General features: G+C 37.7%; 1 protein-coding gene across 1 annotated transcript in view; it reads left to right on the plus strand.

Moving 5' to 3' along the window:
- COBLL1 (cordon-bleu WH2 repeat protein like 1) overlaps positions 1 to 23,618 on the plus strand; it is a 166,083-nt gene that overhangs the window by 138,501 nt on the left and 3,964 nt on the right. Inside the window, exons 9-16 of the mRNA XM_043894107.1 lie at positions 7,909 to 8,062; positions 8,536 to 8,610; positions 9,981 to 10,091; positions 12,972 to 13,206; positions 14,217 to 14,311; positions 17,755 to 19,033; positions 19,292 to 19,583; positions 21,393 to 21,569. Coding sequence (XP_043750042.1) covers positions 7,909 to 8,062; positions 8,536 to 8,610; positions 9,981 to 10,091; positions 12,972 to 13,206; positions 14,217 to 14,311; positions 17,755 to 19,033; positions 19,292 to 19,583; positions 21,393 to 21,569 — 2,418 coding nt within the window. The remainder of the gene's footprint in view (positions 1 to 7,908; positions 8,063 to 8,535; positions 8,611 to 9,980; positions 10,092 to 12,971; positions 13,207 to 14,216; positions 14,312 to 17,754; positions 19,034 to 19,291; positions 19,584 to 21,392; positions 21,570 to 23,618) is intronic.

Here is a 23,618-nt window from a genome sequence, read left to right on the forward strand (position 1 = left end):
TTGTCACTTTCATTAGTGAATTCTGTTTATGCAGTAATTTTTCTTTTTCACAGACAATAAAATTCAGTGATGTACGTTACTGTTAGAGGTGTAGTTTTTGCTGAAAGCAGGCAGACTTAGTGATTCTAACTAAAATAAATAATTGGAGATTTCTAATCATTAACCAAAGCATTTTTCCCATAGTAAGAAGAAACCTCTCTGTTTTCTTGTTTTGTAAATCCTCTGGACTTAAATATAATATGATCTCAACTCCTTTTGGAGAAGGAAATGGCAACCCACTCCAGTACTCTTGCCTGGAAAATCCCATGGACGGAGGAGCCTGGTGGCCTGCAGTCCATGGGGTCGCTAAGAGTCCGACATGACTGAGCGACTTCACTTTCACTTTTCACTTTCATGCACTAGAGAAGGAAATGGCAACCCACTCCAGTGTTCTTGCTTGGAGAATCCCAGGGACGGGGGAGCCTGGTGGGCTGCCGTCTACGGGGTCACAGAGAGTCGGACACGACTGAAGTGACTTAGCAGCAGCAGCAACTCCTTTTAAAAATTTCCATCATAATTTGAACAAGGGAAATGTACCTTGGCTAGCTGGTAAAAACTAAAGACAGTTCTAAGCAGTTCTTTTATTTTAAATGTTTGCACTAAGTGTATGAAATATTTCAGATTTATATACTTTAATACACCCCATAAGATTTAACAAACTGGTATTAAACATTTAGCTTATATTAAACTCCTTTAACATATGATGAAGGTATGATGAAGCTGCCTGAAGTGAGTTAAGGTGGAGTTTTACACACAGTGGAATTGGTTTGTGCAGTGGACTAAGCACAAGTTCCTGCAGTTGTTTGAGGTTGATTATAACTGAGACTGACTCTAGTAGGACTCCACCACCACCAGCACTGAAGAAAGGACCAGTCTTAAATACCTCCTTTTATCTATGCTGCTGCTGCTGCTAAGTCGCTTCAGTCGTGTCCGACTCTGTGCGACCCCATAGACGGCAGCCCACCAGGCTCCCCCGCCCCTGGGATTCTCCAGGCAAGAACACTGGAGTGGGTTGCCATTGCCTTCTCCAATGCATGAAAGTGAAAAGTGAAAGTGAAGCTGCTCAGTCGTGTCCGACTCTTCTCGACCCCATGACTGCAGCCCACCAGGCTCCTCCATCCATGGGATTTTCCAGGCAAGAGTACTGGAGTGGGGTGCCATTGTCTTCTCCGCCTTTTATCTATGCTTTTTACTCTAACCCCTAATTACAACTGTCATTTGCTTATCTTATTTACACTTCCACATACTTGAAAATAGACAAATTCTGTGTCCTAAGATGAGCTCCGACCTGTGGAGCAGGGTCCCTGTCCTAGGTGCAGCGCGCAGTGCCTCACACAGGTCATCCCACATGAGCATCCAGCCCCAGTGAAGCAGGTGCTGTTACTTTCCCACTTTGTGGGGGAGGAGGCAGAAGGTGGCGGGGACAGTCAATGCTATGCTCTCCTGGTGCAAGCCCTGGCATTGATTCCAAAGCCCCTGTGTTCGGGAACCATCACGTTGCCTCTCTTCCTGCTTGCAAACCCTCTGTAAACTTCTCTCCAATTAGACAGATTCACACTCAACATCCTGGGTAGCTCAACCCTGATAAATGAAAGAGTAGAACTACTGGGAGTTGATTAAGAAGCATATTCCTGAAGTGCACAGAACACAATGGGGCTTAAGAATACGCAGTGCCCTTCCTCACCCTTTTTATTTCTTTAATATTTTATATGGGACCCATGATGTGTTTACTTAAATAACTGCATTAGTTTAGTATGTCTACTTTTTAGAAAGCTTGTGTACTGGATCTGTTATTTTGCAAGTATCCCAAGGTACATGCCAGTTTTCTTGGCTACAGTCTATTTTATTTTTTTTTTCTGTTTATGTAAGTTTTTATTGTATTAATGGTAATTCAGCCACACCATTGTCTATGGCTGCTCATACTACAGAGGCAAAGTCGAGTTCAGTTCAGTTCAGTTGCTCAGTCGTTTACAGTCTATTTAGAAATACCTAGATCTTCTGCCTTAAATGCCCTTTCTTTTTCTGCAGGTTTTTACCCAAGAGAAATATTTTCATATAGGATCCAGGGGTTCCTTTATTTTAATCTTAATAGTGATATTTTAATCTTAATAGTGATATTTTAATTAACATGAAATAAGTCCAAGTTTGATTTTCTCTTGGCTGCTGCTTAGCCAATTAAAATTCTTTTCTAACAGCCTCTAAACACACACACACAAATTTAACAACTCTTGTGGCTCTCTCTTATAGGACAACAAAAAATGTGTTTTACGCTATTCTTTGAATGCTAGTATCATTCATATCTCAGAATGAAAATAATATTCCCATCACTAATTGGGAGGCTTGTTTTTTAAACTCACCACTCTTACTTAGTCCTTAAAAAAGCCTGCATGGCCCATCTTACAGCATATGTTAAGTTTACATTTTTGTCATCAACTTAGTAAACATTAATTACAGCATGGAATCTAGTGATATAGTTAACATAAGTTGACCTGGTCACATGCAGTGATGATCATGTTCTCTTCAAAGGTCTTTGTTCTTAAGTCTGTATGATTCATGTGCTGGTCTGGAAACACAAGTTCATTTGCTTTCATTACACACCCATACAATAGAGGAAGGGGGTAAATCTGACAGAATAAGGTTACAAAACATGTGCTTCCTGTAAGACATTCATGGCTTTGCCCTTTCTAACATGCATTCCCTCAACTGTCTTCACAAATGCTATTAAAAATAGTTTAACATTTGTGATGCTGAAATATGTATATTTTGACAAATTTTAAATTATTTATCCATAGAAATATAAATATCCTGTACAAAAAAAAAAGTTAGCTTATTTTAAGACCTCTAGGGTGATAAATGAAATACATGAGTTTATTTTTACTCTGTCTTTGAGTTATTAGGTCCATATAAATTTGTGAGTCTCTGTATATAGATTTCTCCCTTTTTTTTATTTCTGTGCTATCTGCTTTATTATATTATAATGAAAATTTAAGAGCTCTAACTCTTAAACAGATATAGTTGTCTGAGAAATTCATGTTGTGACTGCTTTTGTCAGGTCATAGAAAAGACCAATAGATGACTGTGGCTGGGAACTTGACCTGAAGGGGAACACAAGTTGTTTTCAGATGACGTGAAAGCAATCAGTCCAGAGATGGGAAAGATGGTGTCAGCGTAGAATTAGGAGGATCAGATGCAGCCATGGCTTCATGCATTCACCAGTTACTTACTGATCACCTACTGTGTTTCTACTGATAAACTAGGTCTGTGATAGGAATGAGGCATACTTGAATAGGGCTTTACAGAAGTAATCTCATGAAGAAATAAAATGACATTTTTACTGCTTTTGATATTTTAGATCAGTGTTTCAAAAAGTGAAGTGCCGCATTGTTTTAAGAGAATTTTTGGCCTTCTTCCTAACCATCCCTAAATTTGTTACTTTTATGATGGCAAGTGAACATTTCCAAATACAGACACATCATCATAAGAAGGTTTTTATTTAAACTTTATGTTCTACTCAAAATGATATTTAAATACTGCTGATTCATCACTACATTCCTTTCTCATCTCTATCATCAAGGGCCTTTCTCCTAATTATTTAAAGGTCCAAGCAGCTTATGGGTGAGGACCCACCCATATGCCCATCCAGGTGAGGTGTGCTGGGCGGGGGGGGGTGACCCTCTGATTTAATCAGAATTGGCTTTAGTGACTCAGAATCAGAATCTGGGTTTGGGTGGCAGGTTTTAACTCATTTCATGCTGGATTTTAGAGATGTCTAAAGGGTTCCGTAGAAGGGACCAGAGTAATGAGAGGAGATTGATGGTTGCAGCTATTTATCAACTGGTACAGAAGTCTAATGTTTCAGTTACTGATAAGGTCAGCCTGGTGCCACCCTGTCTGACCCCCGGTTAAGATGCCTTAACCTCGGTGAGAGGTGTGTTCCGCCAAGTGCTTGCCACTGTGGACCAGACTCTGCTTCTGTCCCTGTGAGATGATCTGCCTTCCACTTGGATACCTAACAGAGCTGGCAGTGACAACAGCTGACTCAAAATTTTCTCTGGGAGGGCAGGCTTTTTTCCTTCTCTGACAGAAATATTACAATATTTCAAAAGAGTAAATTCGCTGAACTTTTTGTGGTGTGTAGCAAAACATAATGACTAACAAACATCTTAAGAACTAGCCTGCTTTCCTTAGCTGGACTTGCATTGTCTCATAAGATCAGGATGGCCCAAGCCTGACATACTCTCCAAGTTTATCAAGAGCCTTTATTTACAAATGAAGAAGGCAATTTTGGGTTCATTTCTCTCATGCATTCAACAAATGTTTATTGAGAAACTTCTATGAACCAGACATTGTTCTGGAGATACAGCAGTGAGCAAAATAGGAGGAAAAAACATCCTTACCCTAAGAGTCAAACCTGGTGGAAGCAACACTAAACAAGGTTAACAGGCCAATCCTTTAGTCTGTTAGAGAAAGATGAAACATTGACAATAAATATCCCAGGTGGCACTAGTGGTAAAGAACCCACCTGCCAATGCAGAAAACGCAAGAGATGTGGGTTCAATCCCTGGGTTGGGAAGACCTCTTGGAGTAGGAAATGGCAACCCACTACATTTTTCTTGCCTGGAGAATCCCATGGACAGAGGAGCCTGGCAGGCTATGGAACATAGGGTTGCAAAGAGTCAGACATGACTGAAGAGACGTAACGCAAGCACATAAATCAAGCTCGGAAGAGAGATGGGAAGTGTGTGTGTGTGTGAGTGTGAGTGTGTGTGGGTGGGTGGGTACGTGGGTGGAGGGAGTCAAGGAGGAGCTCACTGGGAAGTGACACTTGAGAAAAGACCTGAAGAAAATGATAGGGTAAGATGTTAAGTTACAAAAAGAGCATTCCAGGGATAGGGAACAGCAAGGCAACCATCCCGAGGTGAGAACGCTCCTGGCACATTCCAGGAGCAGCGCAAAGGCCAGTGTGGCTCACTCTGCTCCACGCTTGGAGAAGGAGGCGGTCAGAAAGATCTAGGTGCTGGGTGACTGATAACCTTAGAAGTCATTACAAGGACTTTGGCTTCTCTGTATCACTTGGGAAATTACTAGGGGGTTTTGAACAAAGTGCCTTCACCTGACTTTTTTTTTTTAAGGTTTATTTATGGCTGTGCTGGGCCTTCAGTTGCTCCCTATGGGCCTTTTCCAGTTGGGTTGAATGTGGGCTTCTCATTGCAGTGGTTTCTCTTACTGCAGAGCATGGGCTCTAGGCATGTGGGCTTTGGTAGTTTTGGCACATGGGTTCCGTGGTTGCAGCTCACAGGCTCCAGAGCACTGGTTCAGTAGTCGTGGCACACACACTTAGCTGTTACCTGGCATGTGGGATCTTCCCAGACCAGGGATTGAGCCTGGTGTCTCATGCTCTGACCAGGCAGATTCTTTACCACTGAGCCTCCAGGGAAGCCCCTTGATTTTCATTGTAACAGGCGCCTTTGCTGCTGTGTTGTGGAAGGACCGTAGGGAAGCAGTGTGGAAGAAGCAACCAGGTAGAAGGTTCTTAGTGGTGACTCAGACTCTGTGGTAGCAGTCGATCTGGATGAGCCAACAGGATGGACTTGATATGCAGCGTGAGAGACAGGGGATGAGGAAGCAGGACTCCACAAGTTCTGGCCTAAACAAATGGAAGAATGACTTGCTTTTTATTGAAACAGGGAAGACTGTGAGAACAGGATTATTTTTAATGGGGGAGATGAAAGGAGGGATTATCAGGATCTTAGTTTTAGACATGCTGAGTTTGAAATGGGCTTTGACACTAAATGATCAGACAGAGATCCAGGAATGGAGATATAGTTTGGAATCACCAACATACAAATAATACAGAAAATATATAAATATTTATTTATATAAGTAAATACAGAAAATATATATACAGGGTCCAAGACCTGTAAATAATATAAATAATACAGAAAACCTAGAGATAGTGGAGATTACTAAGAGTGAGAATAGATATTAAAGAGAATATGTCCAAGGACTAGAAGAAAAGGAACCCACACAGAAATAGAAAGTTCAGATGTATGCAGAATAAGGATATAGTATTCTGGATGTAAGAAAAAGGAGACTTTAGAGGATGGTCAGCTATGTAATGCTGCTAATATGTCCAATAAGTGAGCTCTAAGAAGTAACCTCTGATTTAGTCAAGGAGAAGGTCATTGATGACTTTCATAGTATAAAGTAAAAACTCAGTTTTCTACCAATGTAGGGAAAACTCAGTTCTGTCCTACTGTGTGTTTCTTCCCTGAGTCTTCTCTGCTACTCACGTAACACATTTCACTTCTGCTCACCAGATGTGTGGAGGTTTTCCCCCACACCACCAAGGAATTTTTAGACACCAGCTTTCAGCTCAATTCTGACCCATCTACCCAGAGACAGCATGATTCCATAGGATAAGGGCTCCATCCCACAAGCCTGCCCTCCCTTCCCATACACACTTCTGACACCAGTCACAAGCCCTGACCAACCAGCTGTTGATTAGAGGTTCCAGTGAACCTCTTCTTGAACTTCAGATACCATTCCCTAGTCCAAGATGTTACCTATACTTCTGACCAACTAGCTATAAATCAGAGGTTCCTTTGACCCCCTTCTCAGGTTTAATTAATCTGCTAGAACAGCTCACAGAATTCAGGGAAACACTTGCCTATATTTACCTGTTTTTTAAGGGATATGATAGAGGATATAGGTGAACATGTAGATGGAGGAGACATATAGGACAAGGTATGTGGGAAGAGGCATGGAGCTTGCAATGACCTCTCCAGGTATGGCACTCTCCCAGCAGCTCCACATGTGCATTAACCCGGAAGCCCTCTGAACTCCATACTTCTGTGATTTCATGGCAGCCTCAGCACACAGGCATGATCAGTCATTAGCTCCATTTTCAGCCCTTCTCCTTTCTCAAGATAGTGAGCGCAGGGCTGAAAATTTCAGGCTTCTAACGGTGACTTCCCCATGACAAGCCCTCATTCAGGAGGCCTCCAGAGTTGCCTCATTACAATAAAAGATACTCTTATCACGCAGAAAACCACAAAGGTTTCAGGAGCTCTGTGTCAGGAACCAGGGTCCAAGACCAATATTAGAACAAGAGATGATTCTAGTGTTCTTGTCACATAGGAAAGTTCAAGGGTTTTAGGAGCTCTCTGCCAGCAACAGGGAGAGAGACCTTTATGTATTTCTATTATCTCACAGACAGGAATGGTTTTAATGGATCAAAGATCGAGAGAAGTCTGATTGGAGGGGTTCAAGTGGCAGATGAGAAATGGGAGAAAAAAATTATGAATAACTCTTTTAAGCAGGTTTGTTGTAAAGGGCAAGAGCAAGATGACATGGCAATGGGCCAGGAGGCACTGGCCAGCCTGCTGACAGTCACATGCTGTGAGTGTGAGCGTCAGCTGTGTATACAGTCAAGGACCACAGATGACCTTGCCTTTGGTAAACATATAGATTTTTGAAATGTTTGTCATTGATGTATTGTGCTAAAAAGAGAAAGATTAATCAAGTCAGTCTCAATGTACAAATATTCTTCCCTTTTTCACTTCTGACTTTACTCCAGTAGTTTCCTCTAGATTTTTCTTTGGAAGCTAGTTTTTATGAGTCATGTACATTTTAATTAGTTGTTTATATGCCTGCCTCCCATTCTAGCCCGACTTTCTTGAGAAGGACCATGTTTTATTTTTCTTTACATATCCATTTCTGGCACATGGCAGATACTCTGTAAGTGCTTTCTGACTGTTAAGCTCCATGTTGGCATGTGATGTGTCTGAATGGAAAGGTCAGTGTCTTCCTAAAGCCTGCTGTTCATTTTTGAATGGAGATTCCATTTGGTCGTTTTGTTTTCTATAGAGTTCCTATGGAGCAGGCAGAGTGAGGACGGGTTCTCTGCAGCTCAGCAGCACATCTGCTGGGAATTCATCTTTGAAAAGGACAAAGCGAAAAGCACCTTCCCCGCCCTCGAAAACAGTCCCGCTGCAAAGCGATGAGAACAGTCATGTGACTGGTAATGTTAATTTTTCCATTAACATTACATTTGTGCTGTGTTTCCTATGTGCATTACATTTGTGCTATGTTGTGAATCATGCCTTTTTATTAAATAATACTAGTACCTAAACTTAACTTTTAATTGATTTTAACAGTAATACTTAGATAGTCCCTGATTATTTTCACCACCTTTGAAAAATCTGCAACCTAACAAAATGTAAAACTGTACAGTGCCATGATCCTAAAGTGAGCATATTATAATTTATGAGTCTATTAAGAAAGATACTGTCTTTCCAGGATTGACTACATGTAGGATTGGGAATCTAACCAGATTTAGCTGTATCACAGCTAGACAAGTAAAGTGGTTTCTAACGAGGTTAGGGCTATCTCTTTCTGAATTATATAAATGTCACTAAGTTAAGCTAGTAAGGAATTGTTTCACTGGTGAATGTGATTTTCCTGCTTATAAGTTATGTCTCTTCTGTCCTCTAGCCACGCAGTCCGTCCCTGCAGTTCTTACCAACAGTGGTGTAGAAGTGAGCTCGTCTGAGGGCCTGTCCAGCCCAGGTATGACAGTTCTGTTCCTCATCTTGTAACCTCTGAGAAAGAGCTTCCAGTAGAGTTGGGGGATGAAGTTAGAAGCTACTTGTAATGCTCTGTACATGAAGGAGATACAGATTCTTTGACTCCATTTCCCACCAGGGAGCGGCTTCCCTGGTAGCTCTGTTGGTAGAGTCTGCCCGCAATGCACCAGATATGGGTTCAATCTCTGGTCAGGAAGATCCCCTGGAGAAGGACATGGTAACTCACTCCAGTAATCTTGCCTGGAAAATTCCATGGACAGAGGAGCCTGGTGGCTACAGTTCATGGAGTCACAAAGAGCCGGACACGACCGAGTGGCTAACACCCACATTATATAGTATGAAATGAAAAATATTCCCCTCCTAAGCTCAGAGCATGAAATACAGCAATCAGAATTTTAATTCTGTGATGGTACCCTGAGTACTTGTCCTTTAGGTCTCCTGCTTTTCCTTATGCAATGTCAGGTTGCCATTTATTAACCTTCTCCCCCAGAGGAACAACACATCTTAGTTAGGAATGTACCTTGGTGTGTTCAGAAGAAAACGTATATGAAGGTATAAAGTATCATTCTTTATGCAGCTGTCATAGGTGTGAATTCATAGTGTCCTAATCTAATGGTAAAAATTTACTGTGAAATATTTATTGTTATATGGTTTCATTTTGGATTCTCTCCAAATAAGTAAAATTCCAGTAAAAAAAAAAAAAAAATTCAGCCTAATACTGTTTCCTAGTATTTTAAATAATAGCTATTTAGTAGCTATCATAGGTATCATAAAATTTCTTATTCCTTAGACTTAGTTAGATATAAATGAATATGATAAAAAATAGAATATATAACATGGAGATAATTTGATAGGTATAAAAATTGCTTAATATAACTACTTAATTTTTATAGTTCATGTTCACAAATACAGAAAAACTCAGAGGCACCCAAGTGCTCCTGAATCATTAATCCTTAGGTGATACTTAGGAATTTAAGATTTTGACATAGAATTCTTTCCTCTGTGATTAAAAACACTATCATTAGGTAACTAGTAATGATTTTTCTCAAGTCTTACCCAGAGTAATATCAATAACACCATTCTGTTTCACATGGAAATTTATTAAATAATATCAAACTATATAAATGAGAGGATTTCTGAAGTATTAAGAGAAAAGTGGGTGCTCTTTGAACTCTGCTTCATAACTCTTTCTCCTTCTGTTCCTTCCCCCCCAACCCTCTTTTATCTCTTCTTATTTAATGCATGGCTAATTGTGAGGCGACAAATATAATTTCTTCCAAAATGCTTCTCGGTCTCTGCTTGCTTAATTCTGTTTTCTAAGTGCCATCACCACAGATTTTACTTCTTTGGCAGACGCCTCCCTCGGCCCTGGGAATGAACAGCGCGCTGTGTCCCAGCTGCCGGCCGGAGCCCCTGTCTCGGGGTGCCCTGGGACGCCTGAGGCTGCCGCCACATCTCTGCCCTGTAAGTTACCTGGCCTTTCCTCAGTCTCTAAAAATGAAAGAGAAAACAACTCATGTAACAACCACAATAGTGTCTGATACAATGAGCATTTTTCTGAATAAATGAATTTTTTTTAAAGTTCACAAGAATAGATTTAATCTAATACAATTCTGTTTTAGCAAAGGGTAGTGTCTGTTAAACAATTTTGCTCTTTTGACCATTTCCAGGAAAAATATACAAGATGTCCCAAAAGGCTTAGTGAAATTTTAAGCTTTAATAACATAAGATGCTACAAACTAAGTTTATTTGAATTTCTTTTACACAATTGAATTTTGTGAATTTTAAATATTTTAAATTTTATTTTTGCTTCAATTTTGTAACCTTTAGAAGGATTGAAAAAACTATTAATATATTCAAATTATAGAAAGCTAAGTAAATGTAAAAGAAATTTCAATAATTACACTTTCAAATGATATTTTTGTAAATTTTTTTTAAAACACACTTTGGAAGTTGTTGTATCTTCAAACTACACTAAAGGTTTGGATATCTGTTCTTTGAAAGTGAATTGTCTTCCCTTAGAATGTATGAAGCTGAAATATGATAGTTGCGATATAACATCTGTGAAAAGTATTCATTGTTCACAGCCCCCACTTCATTTTGTTATAGTTGTTGTAGTTCTAAAATTTGGTCATTTGACCATAGTATAAGTCTATTAATACATTCAAAACAAACTTGATATAATATTTTTTAAAGCTTGGGAAAATCTGCACTAATCAAATAACAAAGTGTGAAAGTGCTCTTGGATGATTAGAATTTTTTTAAAAGATCACAGCCTTTTCTAAGACTTTTAATGACAGGAATGCATTTATTTAAGAAAGCCATAATGCTTGGGCTTCCCAGGTAGCAAAATGGTAAAGAATCTGCCTACCAATGTAGGAGACGCAGGGTTCAATCCCTGGGTCGGAGAGATCCCCTGGAGTAGCAAATGGCAACTCACTCCAGTACTCTTGCCTGGAGAATTCGATGACAGAGAAGCCTGGTGGGCTACAGTTCATGGGCTCACAAAAAATCAGACACAATGGAGCATGCACACATATAATGCTTATAACTACTAAGTATAAAACCCCAGAAAAATGATTTGAAAAGACTTTTGAAACATGTGGCTCATTCTTCATACTTTAGGACCGGTTTCTCAGTGAGGACCTCGTGCTTAAAATTGTGTATCTATATAAAATACTTGTGATTGTAAAGAGAGAAATAGGGAGAAAGATCAATAATTTGCTAAATGTTACCTCAGTTAATATAATTTCAAAAGAGCTTAACATATATCAAGGAGCCATCTATAAAACACACTTGCATCTAAACCATAATGGCCATTAAGTTTTCCTGGATACATTTTTTAAATTATGTAAATATGCTCTTACTACATAGATGTCATATCTATATAGTTACTTTAAAGGCCTAATATTGTACATTGGCATCAAAATATTTCATGTCATGATAAAGATTGTATGTATAAGTATGTGCATATATTTATGTATATAAGTTTACTTAAAGTCAAATTATTTATTTTTTCTTAGTAATATACTTTTCAATTTATAACAAAAACATTGTTAAAATCCCCCATATTTATTAAAAAATCACAAATGGCATACTAGTCTGTCTATATACTTAAAGATAAATACATTTTAAGTATTTCAAATATTCTTAAAATATATTAAACTTTTTGTTAAATTTTGTAGATGTGCAGATCACTACAATTCAATGCTATACTACTTTTTTTCCTCCCTCAATTGGGGCAAAATTAAACTTTGTTCAGCTGCTATTGTGTAGGTGGAGGTACTGAATTATATCAAATAAGCAGAGATCCAAAACCTCATTCGTTGGTCTAAATATGCTCTCAGAACTAGTGTGGACACTAACCACTTAGGATGGCTCCTTGTCTTTTACCCTGTTGGCCATTTGTTGTTAGAACTAAGAAATAATAATAAAACCATTTTATGCAATAAAATATTAACCACAGCTATTGAAAAGAATCACACACACACATGTATTGATATGGGACAGCCTTTAAGATACAGTTGAGTGGAGAAAGAAAAGTTGAAAACATCAGATACAGATGGTTCCATTTATATTAAATAAACCAACAAGAAAAAGAGAGAGAAGGAAATGTATGTATATCTGCTTAAAAGGTATATGCTCATTATACTTTGATAATATAGAGAAAAGAAGACTTAATGGAAGTTGCCTCTGAGAATCAAACTCAATAGGAATTACAATTAATTTTCATAGCATAATGCTTATTGTATTATTATCTTAAAAATTATATTAAGCATCTAAGTAAGTGGCTTTTAACCTTGGTTACACACTAGAATCACCCAAAGAATCTTAAAAATTCTTGGTCCTGTCCTTCAGAGATTCCAATTTAACAGATGTACAGTAGAGGTGAGCATCAGTATTTTTAAAGGATGCTCAGACAGTTCTCAATCATAGTACTGATAACTACTGAATCAAACTTTGTAATTACACTTGTAGACTATCTAAATATTTGTGTTCTTTTTGTTTACATTTAATGCTATTGGATCAAAGTAAAAGTCATTTAAATTGAAAGACACATTCTTAAATGAAATATATAACTTGAAGTTTATAAGCTTAAATAACCTTTTTTCTACCACAAAGAAAACCTAGAGCGATAGCATATTATTTTTAGAAATGCATGTCTGAGATAATCTGATTATACATTAACATAATTATTCACCATTAGACAAGTATTTTACTATTAGCTTTGAATCAGAATTTACAAGAGTCCAACTATTATTTTAAAAACTCCTTCCTTGCCAGAATTGCATAGGATGAATGAGACAAATTAATATTTAGGATTATATCTTCATTTCTTTGTAGCTGGAATAAGCTCTGATTATAGCCTTGAAGAGATAGATGAAAAGGAAGAACTGAGTGAAATGCCTAAAGATGAGGCTGAAAATACTTCTCTGAAGTCACAAGACATTCCTACTGTATCTACTGATATAATAAATACACTGAAAAATGATCCTGACTCAGCCCCTGGCAGTGCTACTGGAGAGTCCTCACAAAACTCCAAAGAAGAAAAACAAGGAACTAGAAACACAGATGAACAGTAAGTAGTCTGTATGCCAGAAGTGGTGGTGGTGCTTTGTTTAATTGATAGTAGTCTTCTGAAATACAGAAATGATATTTTAAACACAAGTGAAGTCATTTCTTTAGTTTATACTTTATCCCTTTTACCATCATTAAAAAAATGTTATTCATCTATTTACATGTGATTGGTTTTAAATAAAATCAAATCCAATGGTTTTTGTGTCCCTGTGGCAGATAAACCGTAACATGTATTTATTTTATATGAATATTATTAGCATTTTTGTTTATGTTGTGTTTGTTTTGCCTGTTATCTATTTGGCCTAAGTGAAATATTTAATCTCAATTTTCACCAAATACTCCTAAAGAACTTTTAGTGACTGGTTTATAAAGCAATTCTGCATATTAGAATATGATGTTAAGCCACTAATCATTTTTACAGTCAATTTTGTGAAGCAGAGAATGCACTTTCCCCTTGGTTCTAGAAAGTTATAATAAAGTTACACTTACATTCTGTTAGAAATACCACACTATGAATAAAGATGAAATCAAGAATGTAAAATAAACCATTTTATCAAAGTTTTACTATAATTTGCATGAGATTGTCTCCAAATGAAACTCCTCTATCATTAAAAAAAAAAAAAAAAAAAAACCCAGTGAAGTTAATTCACATTCTGACTTGCCACAAGGTGACCTTGCCAGATGTAAGGGAAATGTTTATGAAAGTAAATTTCATTTAGCTCCTTTATCTTTAAAAGATAATAGTTGATAATAACAGAAAGATACTCTCTTGGGGAAACTGTCCATCTTACCAAGCTTCTAAGATCTTGCTTTGTTACAGGGCCACATATGAAAGCTAATGTTTCATTAGCACCATTTCCTCTTAGCTGTATTTTTTCTTTTTTCTTTGCCAGTATTTGGCAGAAAAAGATTATTATTCCAGTCTGTCTTTGGAAATTATTGCCTGTTTTACTGTTGTGTGAGTGTGTGTTTGAATAGTATCATATATAATATACAATATCATTTTTACAGAAGGCCACACATTATGGTATGTAATTCAAGTGACAAAGAGAGGGTAGTTGACAGTGTAAGAAACCTGAAGTCACTGGACCCAAACCAAGAGAAAGGTGAGTTCCATAAGCACTAATAACTAATAACACTTTCATAACACGTACTATGTGCCAAGGACCTTTCTTAAACACTTTATGTTAGCTCATTTCATCTTATATATTAACTCATTTATGGGCATTGTTACTTTAGTCCCACTTTACAGATGATTGATCCACAACGATATTACATAACTCACCTGAGGTCCCACAGTAAGTGGTAGACCTCAGATCTGAACGCAGGAAGTATGTGTTCAATATGTGTTGATTCCAAAACTTGGTCTCACTACCATGTGTTATGATGTTGTTGTTAAATCTTAGAGCTTATCTAACTTAGTTCTGAATCTTACCCATGTATACTCTGCATACTTATGATCTACTTCTCCTTTTCCCTTCTACTGATTCCCTAACTCAAGCCTGTTTTATTTCATAGTCAAGTTGATATACCTTGGGTAAAACTTGTCTGCCTGATATTTCAGGCTCAAGCCATCTAATCATGTAATAAAGTTTACCAGTATTTCCCACTTCTCCCCCCATACCTCCAAATCAAGGTAGTTTATTCTTTCTCATGATGTATATATTTCACTCAGTTCTATCATTAGGCCTATGGTTATTTTATTATTATCTTTGTCTGAAAAATAATCTTTACCCATTCAACTATTATCCAAATCCTGCCACTTCACTTATTCTGTTGCTTGACTGCTGGAAGCCATGTAGTTCTGTGTCTCGACTACTTGACTAGATTGGACAGTCTTCAATCAGAGGAATTATATCTGATACTCTGTTTGAATTCCTTATGGAACCTAGCAGAATACTGAGATAACAGTTAAAATATATAGTTAGGATTGAATTTCAGAAAAATGATACCATACAAATCAGAAATTCAGTGAATACACAATGGTATTTTAAGGGAATATGAAAGAAATGGGCTTATTCTGAAGTCCAATCTATTATGTTAGTACAAAAAACTAGGTTAAGATCCATAGAAAACATATATATATGCTGCTGCTGCTAAGTCACATCAGTTGTGTCCGACTCTCTGCAACCCCATAGATGGCAGCCCACCAGGCTCCGGTCCCTGGGATTCTCCAGGCAAGAATACTGGAGTGGGTTGTCATTTCCTTCTCCAGTGCATGAAAGTGAAAAGTGAAAGTGAAGTCGTTCAGTCGTGTTCGACTCTTTGCGACCCCATGGACTGTAGCCCGCCAGGCTCCTCCGTCCATGGGATTTCCCAGGCAAGAGTACTGGAGTGGGTTGCCAGTGCCTTCTCCGGAATATATAGATATGTATATAAATCCAATAGGTATTGGATTATCCCAATGTCACAAACAAGATAGATGTATATAGATATGTCATTTTATATATGTGGTATGTGTTGGTTAATTTGAATATGAATGATTCATTTTCCTTACGGTCAATAACCTCCTGAGATACAAGTGTACAACTTATATACTTGTATATAATTTTCCCTTTTTTTCTTCCTGACACAGCTTTTTAACAACATATATTATGATGGCAATAGCATTTCTATTGAGAAGATGTGATTTAAAAGCTGTTTACTGTTTAAAATCATAGTAAAATTAAATCATTTTTGCAAAGATCTGGGTATCATATTAGTATTACTAGGGTCCCAAGCATATTTCTGCAATATACTTATTTTGGTTTGCACTTGATTTACAATGACCACTGTCAACTCTGGGTGGTTTTTAAAATAATTTGTTATCCGTAGAACTAATTTTATTCTGCTATTCTCCTTTTTTCTTTAAACCTAAACAGTACACTTATCTAAATGATCCTTTTATCAGGTGGTTAATGTTTGTGTCAGTTTTGAGTAGGGGAAAGTATAGTATAGTACAAAATATACCTTCTCCCTCTACTGGCCATTCTTGAAAAATAGCCTGTCTATTCATTGACATTTTGTTTGCCTTATCAGCATATATACAGCAGGATGGACAAGCTAATGAATTCAGTAGTGATTCTAGGTTTCCAGGCCTGACAATCACTGCAATTTTTGAAATTTTGATGAGAAATTCAGTAGATAATGGTAAAGTAATTATAACCCACAGAAAATGTGAAGAAGTTCTAAAACCAATAAATTAGATTATAGGGAATTTCATTTAAAATATATTTTTATAATGACTTACCTTCTTTTAGAAAGTGTTTCCATTCTGTAACTGGGATATATCTATATTCAGTGGAAAATGAGAAATAAGCAAGAGAAAAGGAAATACATTTAGGCTCCTTTTTTCATTTTTCACAGAGGATCCATTTTATATTTTAGACAGTGAACTTTATCTTATAGGTGAAAGTGAGTGATTATAAAACTATAGAGAAATACTTGACATTTTTTCACAATTTGATTTCCAAGGCCCACATTTCACTTGTGTTGTGCAAACTGTCATATCTGAAAGGAAAGGCCACAGAGGATTTTGAAGAAGAGGGCTAGCTGGTGATTTGGAAGAAATGATTCTTCATGGTGCTTGACTAGAGGAGCACAGTATATATAAATCACTTGGCTCAGTACAAGACACATGGTGCACATTCATAAGCCTCTGTTTCCTTCCAGATGCCTCATTCCAACTCTTTGCCATCATGTTGTTGGCTGGCAACTCTTGCTTTGTTAACCTAGACACTGGCAAATGATTTTTGTTTTCAGGAGGTCTGAATTAAAATGAAGAGGAAAGTAGTGTTGGGAGAGGGAAGTTTGTTTTCTCTACCTGGATTCTGACACGAGAAAAATTATCTTTTCTCACAGAGAAAAAAATAAAAACCCACCTGGTTGTTTTCAATGTAGTTGAAACCACCCATATTGTGACCGAAAACAAAATCCTCTAAAATTATTTAGCAAGGACACCTAATTAGTAAGACAAAGAACTTAGGTTTTCTTTCAGCTCTTAAAGGTAAGGTTTTGTGGTCTGTCGTAAAACTGATAACGTTAAAAGGGAAGCAATCCTAACAAATGCTAAGTATGAAATATAAATATACTAGGGATTATAGAAAAGACAGAATCAGAATGGAAAAAACAGAACAAAAACATTTTTTTTTAATTTGTCAGTGTCTTTTTGTCATTCTTAACAATGACTGAGATATGGTCTTTACTTAAAATCATAGCTATCTTCTATGAGTACTTGTTTTGGGCAATACAGTATCCTAATAAACATGTTACATAAGTGATATATAATACATAGTTTTGTTTTTGACATCTGAGGCTCAAATGGGGTGAGTAACATGATGTGGCCTATACAGATTGTAATTAGTCAAGCTGGATTCCTGACTCAGGTCTCTATGATCCCAAAGTCCATGCCACTTTCTCTGTATGCCATTACCTGTATAATTACTGTATAATTGGTGAGCTGAATATTTATCTGTAGAATTCAAATCAACCTGTTCACTTTGGGGGAGGGTGGGTACTGAAAACTTGCGCTTTTCTATTTTTTTCATATACTTTATATTTTTTCTCTCAGTAGATCAACATGAAATAATTGTCATTCCAACAAACACAGAAAATATGAAAAATGGAGTGAGAACAGAAATCAATGTAGCAGATGTTGCCCAAAATAACAATGTGGACACAGAAGCTGACAGACTATCAAATTATCAGGCATATAAAACTGATACTGCTGGATATTACAAAGAAAATCATCTTGCTGTTTCATCAGCACCAGATCAAAACCTGATTCAACCCAGTGCAGAAAAGACAAAAATGCAAGATGCAGCAATTCAGACAATCCCTTCCTGTGACAGTTTTGATGGGGATCAGCAAGATCAGAATTTGTCTGACGTCAAAGTTGATGAAAGTGTGCAAACTTCAAGTAACAACAAATCAACTCAACGCTCATCTTTAAGCCCACAAGAGTCTATAGATATCTCAGGAGAATTCAGGAGTCAGAGCCCCCTTGTTGTACATACAGAAGAGCAACTCACCATAAAAGATCCAACTTGTGCACATGGTAGTGACACTCTTTTGCCTCCTATAGACGGAACTGATAAAAATTCAACAGCTTCTTATGTAAAGAATTATCCATTTTACAGACAAGATTATAATCCCAAACCAAAACCTTCAAATGAAATTACAAGAGAGTACATACCCAAAATTGGGATGACTACTTATAAAATAGTGCCTCCCCGATCCCTAGAAATATCAAAAGATTGGGAATCGGAAACCATAGGGTATAAAAGTGATCAGGAGATATACACTTTAGGGAAAAGGGACACCTATGAGAATGTGAAAGAAACTACAATCCAAACAGAAGATCTCGTCATTTCTGAAAGCCCAAAGGAGTCACAAGCAGACCTGAAATCAAAGCCTACCCTGAGAACAGAGCATCAGTTGCAAAGTGACGAGAGCTTTACCCGCAGCAGAGTGGTGAATCCTCTGAAACCTCCCAGAATGATGAGTGACACTGGCACAGCTCCTTTTGCGCCAAAATTGGAAGATATAAACAATATTTTGGAATCAAAATTTAAATCGCGGGTTTCAAATCCCCACTCCAAACCAAGTGCTTTTTTCTTGCAGATGCAAAAAAGAGTTTCAGATCACTATGTGTCATCTGCAGCCGCCAAGAGTGTTCATGCTGCCTCTAATCCTACTCCAAAGGAATTAATAAAGAAAGAGGTGGAAAGGGATACAATACCTCCTCCAGAGCCAGCTCTTTCTCCCTTAAGTAAAACTATTCAATCTTTTCCACAGCCACACGTTCAAAACACTGATGATGACAGCAACCAGAAGCCTACTGAAACCTCTCCTCCTCCTGTGGCCTCTCCGCCGCCTCCTCCCCCTCCCCCCGTGGCCTCTCCCCCTTCTCCCGTGGCCTCTCCACTCCCCCCTCCTCCCGTGACCTCTCCCCTCTCCCCTCCTCCGGTGGCCTCTCCCCTCCCCCCTCCCCCCATGGCCTCTCCCCTCCCCACTCCTCCGGTGGCCTCTTCCCCTCCCCCCGTGGCCTCTCCCCTTACCCCCCTTCCCTTGGCCTCTCCCCTTCCCCCTCTTCCCTTGGCCTCTCTCCCTCCTCCTGTGGCCTCCAAACCTGTTCCTCTTCCCAAGAGTCAGTTAGCAACACTAAATCTGAAAACTCTGAAAACTTTTGGTGCCCCACGACCATACTCCAGCTCTGCTCCTTCACCGTTTGCCCTCGCTGTGGTGAAACGGTCACAGTCTTTCAGCAAAAGCCCTACAGAGTCATGCAGTGAGGAGGTCAAGGGTGCCTCTGCCGGAACTCCAACTGATGCAGAGAAAGGGAAGATCCCTTCTTTAAATACATTTGGGAACATGCCACAACTAGGTGTGAGTGATAAGGTAAATGTGACCTTTTCTAAAATAGGGGATTCTTATAAAACATGACTTAAGTGGGTTTAACAACCATGTGTGTTACTTAATTCATAATCTACAATGAAGATGCTGTAGGGAGGAAAAATGAGTAGTAATACATAGAATCTGATTATTTACTCTCAGTCATTATAATTCATATAATTTAATCAGATATTACTATAAGGTCATTATATAATCACCTCCTTAGCACATATTTAAAGTTTCCTTGCTCATACGTTTGTATAGTGTACTGTAGTTCTGACTAGTTTTCTGTATTTTGCTTTTCTCAAGTTGAAAACTTTCCTGGATGTTCTCGTTTATTTTATTTTCTTCAGTTCTCCATAACAGCAAAATAAATTGTTTTAATTATATAAAAGCATAAGCAGCATCAAAGACTAGACAAAATAAACATATCTCAGCTCTGCACTTTCTATCATATACACTCAACCTAAGCTTACCAAATACTGTTATATATAATTTAAATTAAAATCAGTTTAAATATGTGATTTTCGAAATTTCCCATTTTGTTAATTCAGTGTCAACTTTCCAGTTATATGTATGTTGACCAAAATATCACTTAACCACCATCTAACCTTAGTGATGTACAAAAAGGAGAATTTGTTGACTTCATGTTGGATCAACTAAATGATATAATTTGCTAGATTCAAGTAGTAGAGTCAGAGAATGCAATTCACAGTATGAATTATGATAATCCCCATGCAATTAAAAAAAAATACATTGTGTACTTTTTCTGATAGTGTTTAAAGAATACTTTCATATTTGTATGACAGTTCCAGAAGTATTTTTATGCTATTTTTTCAAACACTCCCAGAGTAACAGAACATTAACCATGTTGCCAAGTAAAGATTTTTCCATAATTTAAAGCAATATTTACCTTGAAAAATATTTCTTTATATTTTTCATTTATGTTTATTACTTTGATATCATATCAGGAAGAGATATATGATCTAGAGATTAATTCTTTACTTGGGAGCAAAGCATGTGTTTTTTTTCTTGGAATGGAATACCATTTCTAAACAACAGAAGCTTGATTTAGATAATACAGTTTCCGAGCCACTGCCTGAGTTCTGTTTAACTCATCTTTTATAAAGATATTTATTTGGCAGTTTGAAAAAGACATTTTTAAGATTGTTTGAATACAGTTGCCAGTGAAATCAGTTACTAAATATTCCTAAGAAGTTTAATTAAAATTTTGATTCTTAAATTTCTAATATTTATTTTTGGTCTCATGGGAAAAATAAAACATGGGCATCACTCTGTCCCAGTGACTTCCAGAAAGACAAAATAAGCTGTTACATAGTCATTAATACTCCTTCATTAGATGTGTTAGGTTCAACCAGTATGAAATTGCCAATATGTCCATTTGTACCATCAAAAATAACTTCATAATACTAATATATTGGAACTATGAAAATGGGTTTGTTTTTGTTTTTTTAAGTCTGTGGATTTTTATTATTACTTTGTCTCTTCTAACCGACTCTATTGGAGAAATCATTATTTCATTTACTCAAGGACAGTAAAATTACCACTGCATTTGTGAAACAAAGAGACATATCATTTTTCTTCCTTAGCCTCCTGAGTTCAAAATGAGGGAAAGTAAGGCCCTTATCTTCCAGCTGAGCCTGACATCAGAGATAACTCAGTGGATGAGGAAATAGTTTAAAACACCAGTGTAGCAAATGGGGGTTCTTAAAGAGCTACTGATGATGAAAGTGTTTTGAACATTGGCCCATTCTTCACCTAGTATTCATATAACTTTCACATTTATTTTTATAGGAAAATAACTCTGCACATAATGAACAGAATCCTCAAATACCATCTCCAACTGACTGCCGGTCGTTCACTCTTAAGAGACAAAGTTCTTCGACATTCCAAAGCTCTGACCCAGAACAGATCCGACAGAGTTTGCTGACTGCAATTCGTTCTGGAGAGGCTGCTGCCAAATTGAAAAGGGTAAGTTTTCTTTATCAGATGGGTGACACTGGGTTTATTTTCAACACTGTCAAACTAATACTTAGGGGAAATTGTTTTCTGGCTTTTAAAATCTGAATAGGGAAGATGCCAGAAGTTCCTCCTTTATCTCAAGGGTCATTTTTGAAGTATAAGCTGAGAGAGCCCAGAGTGTTACACATCCTTAAAACTATGTCAGGTCTATTTTCCAAAACATGGGCCAGGTGCAGAAAGCAAATTTTGCTCATTATTATATAACTATATATAGAAAGTGCCCTGGACTCTTATTTTAAGAAACTGTGTTAGCACAGCAAGAAAGAGTCTTTTGGAAAGAAAGTCCCTCCTTTACTCCAGAAAAGCTGCGCTATTGTAAGAGCCTGCAAGTTTTCAGCCCTGGCTCCTATAGTAATCAGTTACTACCGTACTGATTGGCTGGTTAAGGGGGAGGAGTTTTACAGGCTAGACTAAAAAAAATGTAGGGGAAATCTAGGGAATTTAGATGAGACCTAATGCAGAAATTCAAGTTTTAATAATGCACTGCCAGAGTCTAGCTTCTACTGACATGTGAGAGAGCGAGGTGATGCACTCTGTTCTCAGGTAAACACCAGAAAGCATCACAGGGAGTTTTTACAGATGAGTTTCCTCTTTGTCACCCTCATCCTCTGAAACAGGATGTAGTGAAGCCTTCAGCCTGGCATCATGACTTGGACTTCCCAGAGGCTGCAGTCTCCCTAAATGTCTTTCTTGTTCTTCCCTTAGTCATCTTGGTTGCAAGTTCCTCAACACCAAGACAAGAAAAGTACTCATTATTTCACTGACTCCCTAGGCATTTCATTTTGTGAATTGCTTTTCTAATCATTTTAGAAGCTATTTAGAGAAGAGTAAGAGACTTGTTGAGCAAATCACTGAACTCAACAAAAATGAAATTTGCGAAGGAACAGGAATGCTGCAAAGATAGAAAAAGGGGGGAGGCATTCGTGTCAGTCAGCTTCCTAGTGGGTTTCAGTGGAGCCCTGAGTGACTGCCATTTGCCCAGAGGACTTAGCATTCCCATCGGGGCACACATGGCGAGAAGGCAAAATATGGTGTGCTGTCAGGAGTGGAGGAAACACAAAGGAATAATTCCGGGGGGTAGGTCTGAATTTCGTAGATTATTTGTATAATTTGAGTTTAGGTCCCAGGCAGCAAACAACAGCAGCAAAAAAGGAATATTGAAATTGGTATTTCGCAGGTCATGACATTTATACTTTTGGGGGGAAATATGTTCCTGTAAATTATACATTCTCATTCATGAAAATAATTCTATTTTCTAATCCTATTTCTACTCTTGTAAATTAAGGATAGAGTTTCAAAGTTCTCAATTCAGTAAATTTGATAAGCATTTTTTAAAAACAGAAAAATACCAAACACTGTACTAGATACTGAGGATACAAAACTGAGTCAAATGAAGCCTCTGCCTTCTGGGTGTTCAGAGCCAGGGACTGAGAACAGTGGTTCCTCAGGCTCACGGCAGAACAGAAAATAACTGCAGTGTCTTTGTGTTAAGTCAGTGGATGTGCTATTAATAATCAGTTTCAATGAACTAATTGCAAAAAATAGTGCATTAAGTTGGAAATGCCTTTTAGGCCAACAAAATCATACAGGCCGGCAGCTGTATACTTGGTGTGTTATGGGCCCTGATTTGGCAGTCTCTTCACAGATAAAGGTCTCATTGCTTCCAGAACGAGCTGGATGTGAATCAACACAGAAAGCAGGCCCTCAGTGATGATCCTATAATTGTATCCTATTTATTACTCATTACTTTAGGTTCTATGAATCTAAATTTTATCTCTTTCAGTAGGAGGTTTTGATAGCTCTGACTCTACAGTGCCAGCTCCTAAATTCTGTTTAATGAAAATCCCTTACTTAATCCTTTTTCTTCCTCTAAAGACAGACACGGGGTCTAGTGGAGTTTATGATATCTATCTGCCATGATTAGCATCTTCACTTCTAGTTATATATGCTAAAAATGTGTTTCTATGTGCCAAGACTCAAGAATATTGTTTGTAATAG

This window comes from Cervus elaphus, chromosome 33, assembly GCF_910594005.1.
Source record: "Cervus elaphus chromosome 33, mCerEla1.1, whole genome shotgun sequence".
NCBI classification, from domain to species: domain Eukaryota; kingdom Metazoa; phylum Chordata; class Mammalia; order Artiodactyla; family Cervidae; genus Cervus; species Cervus elaphus.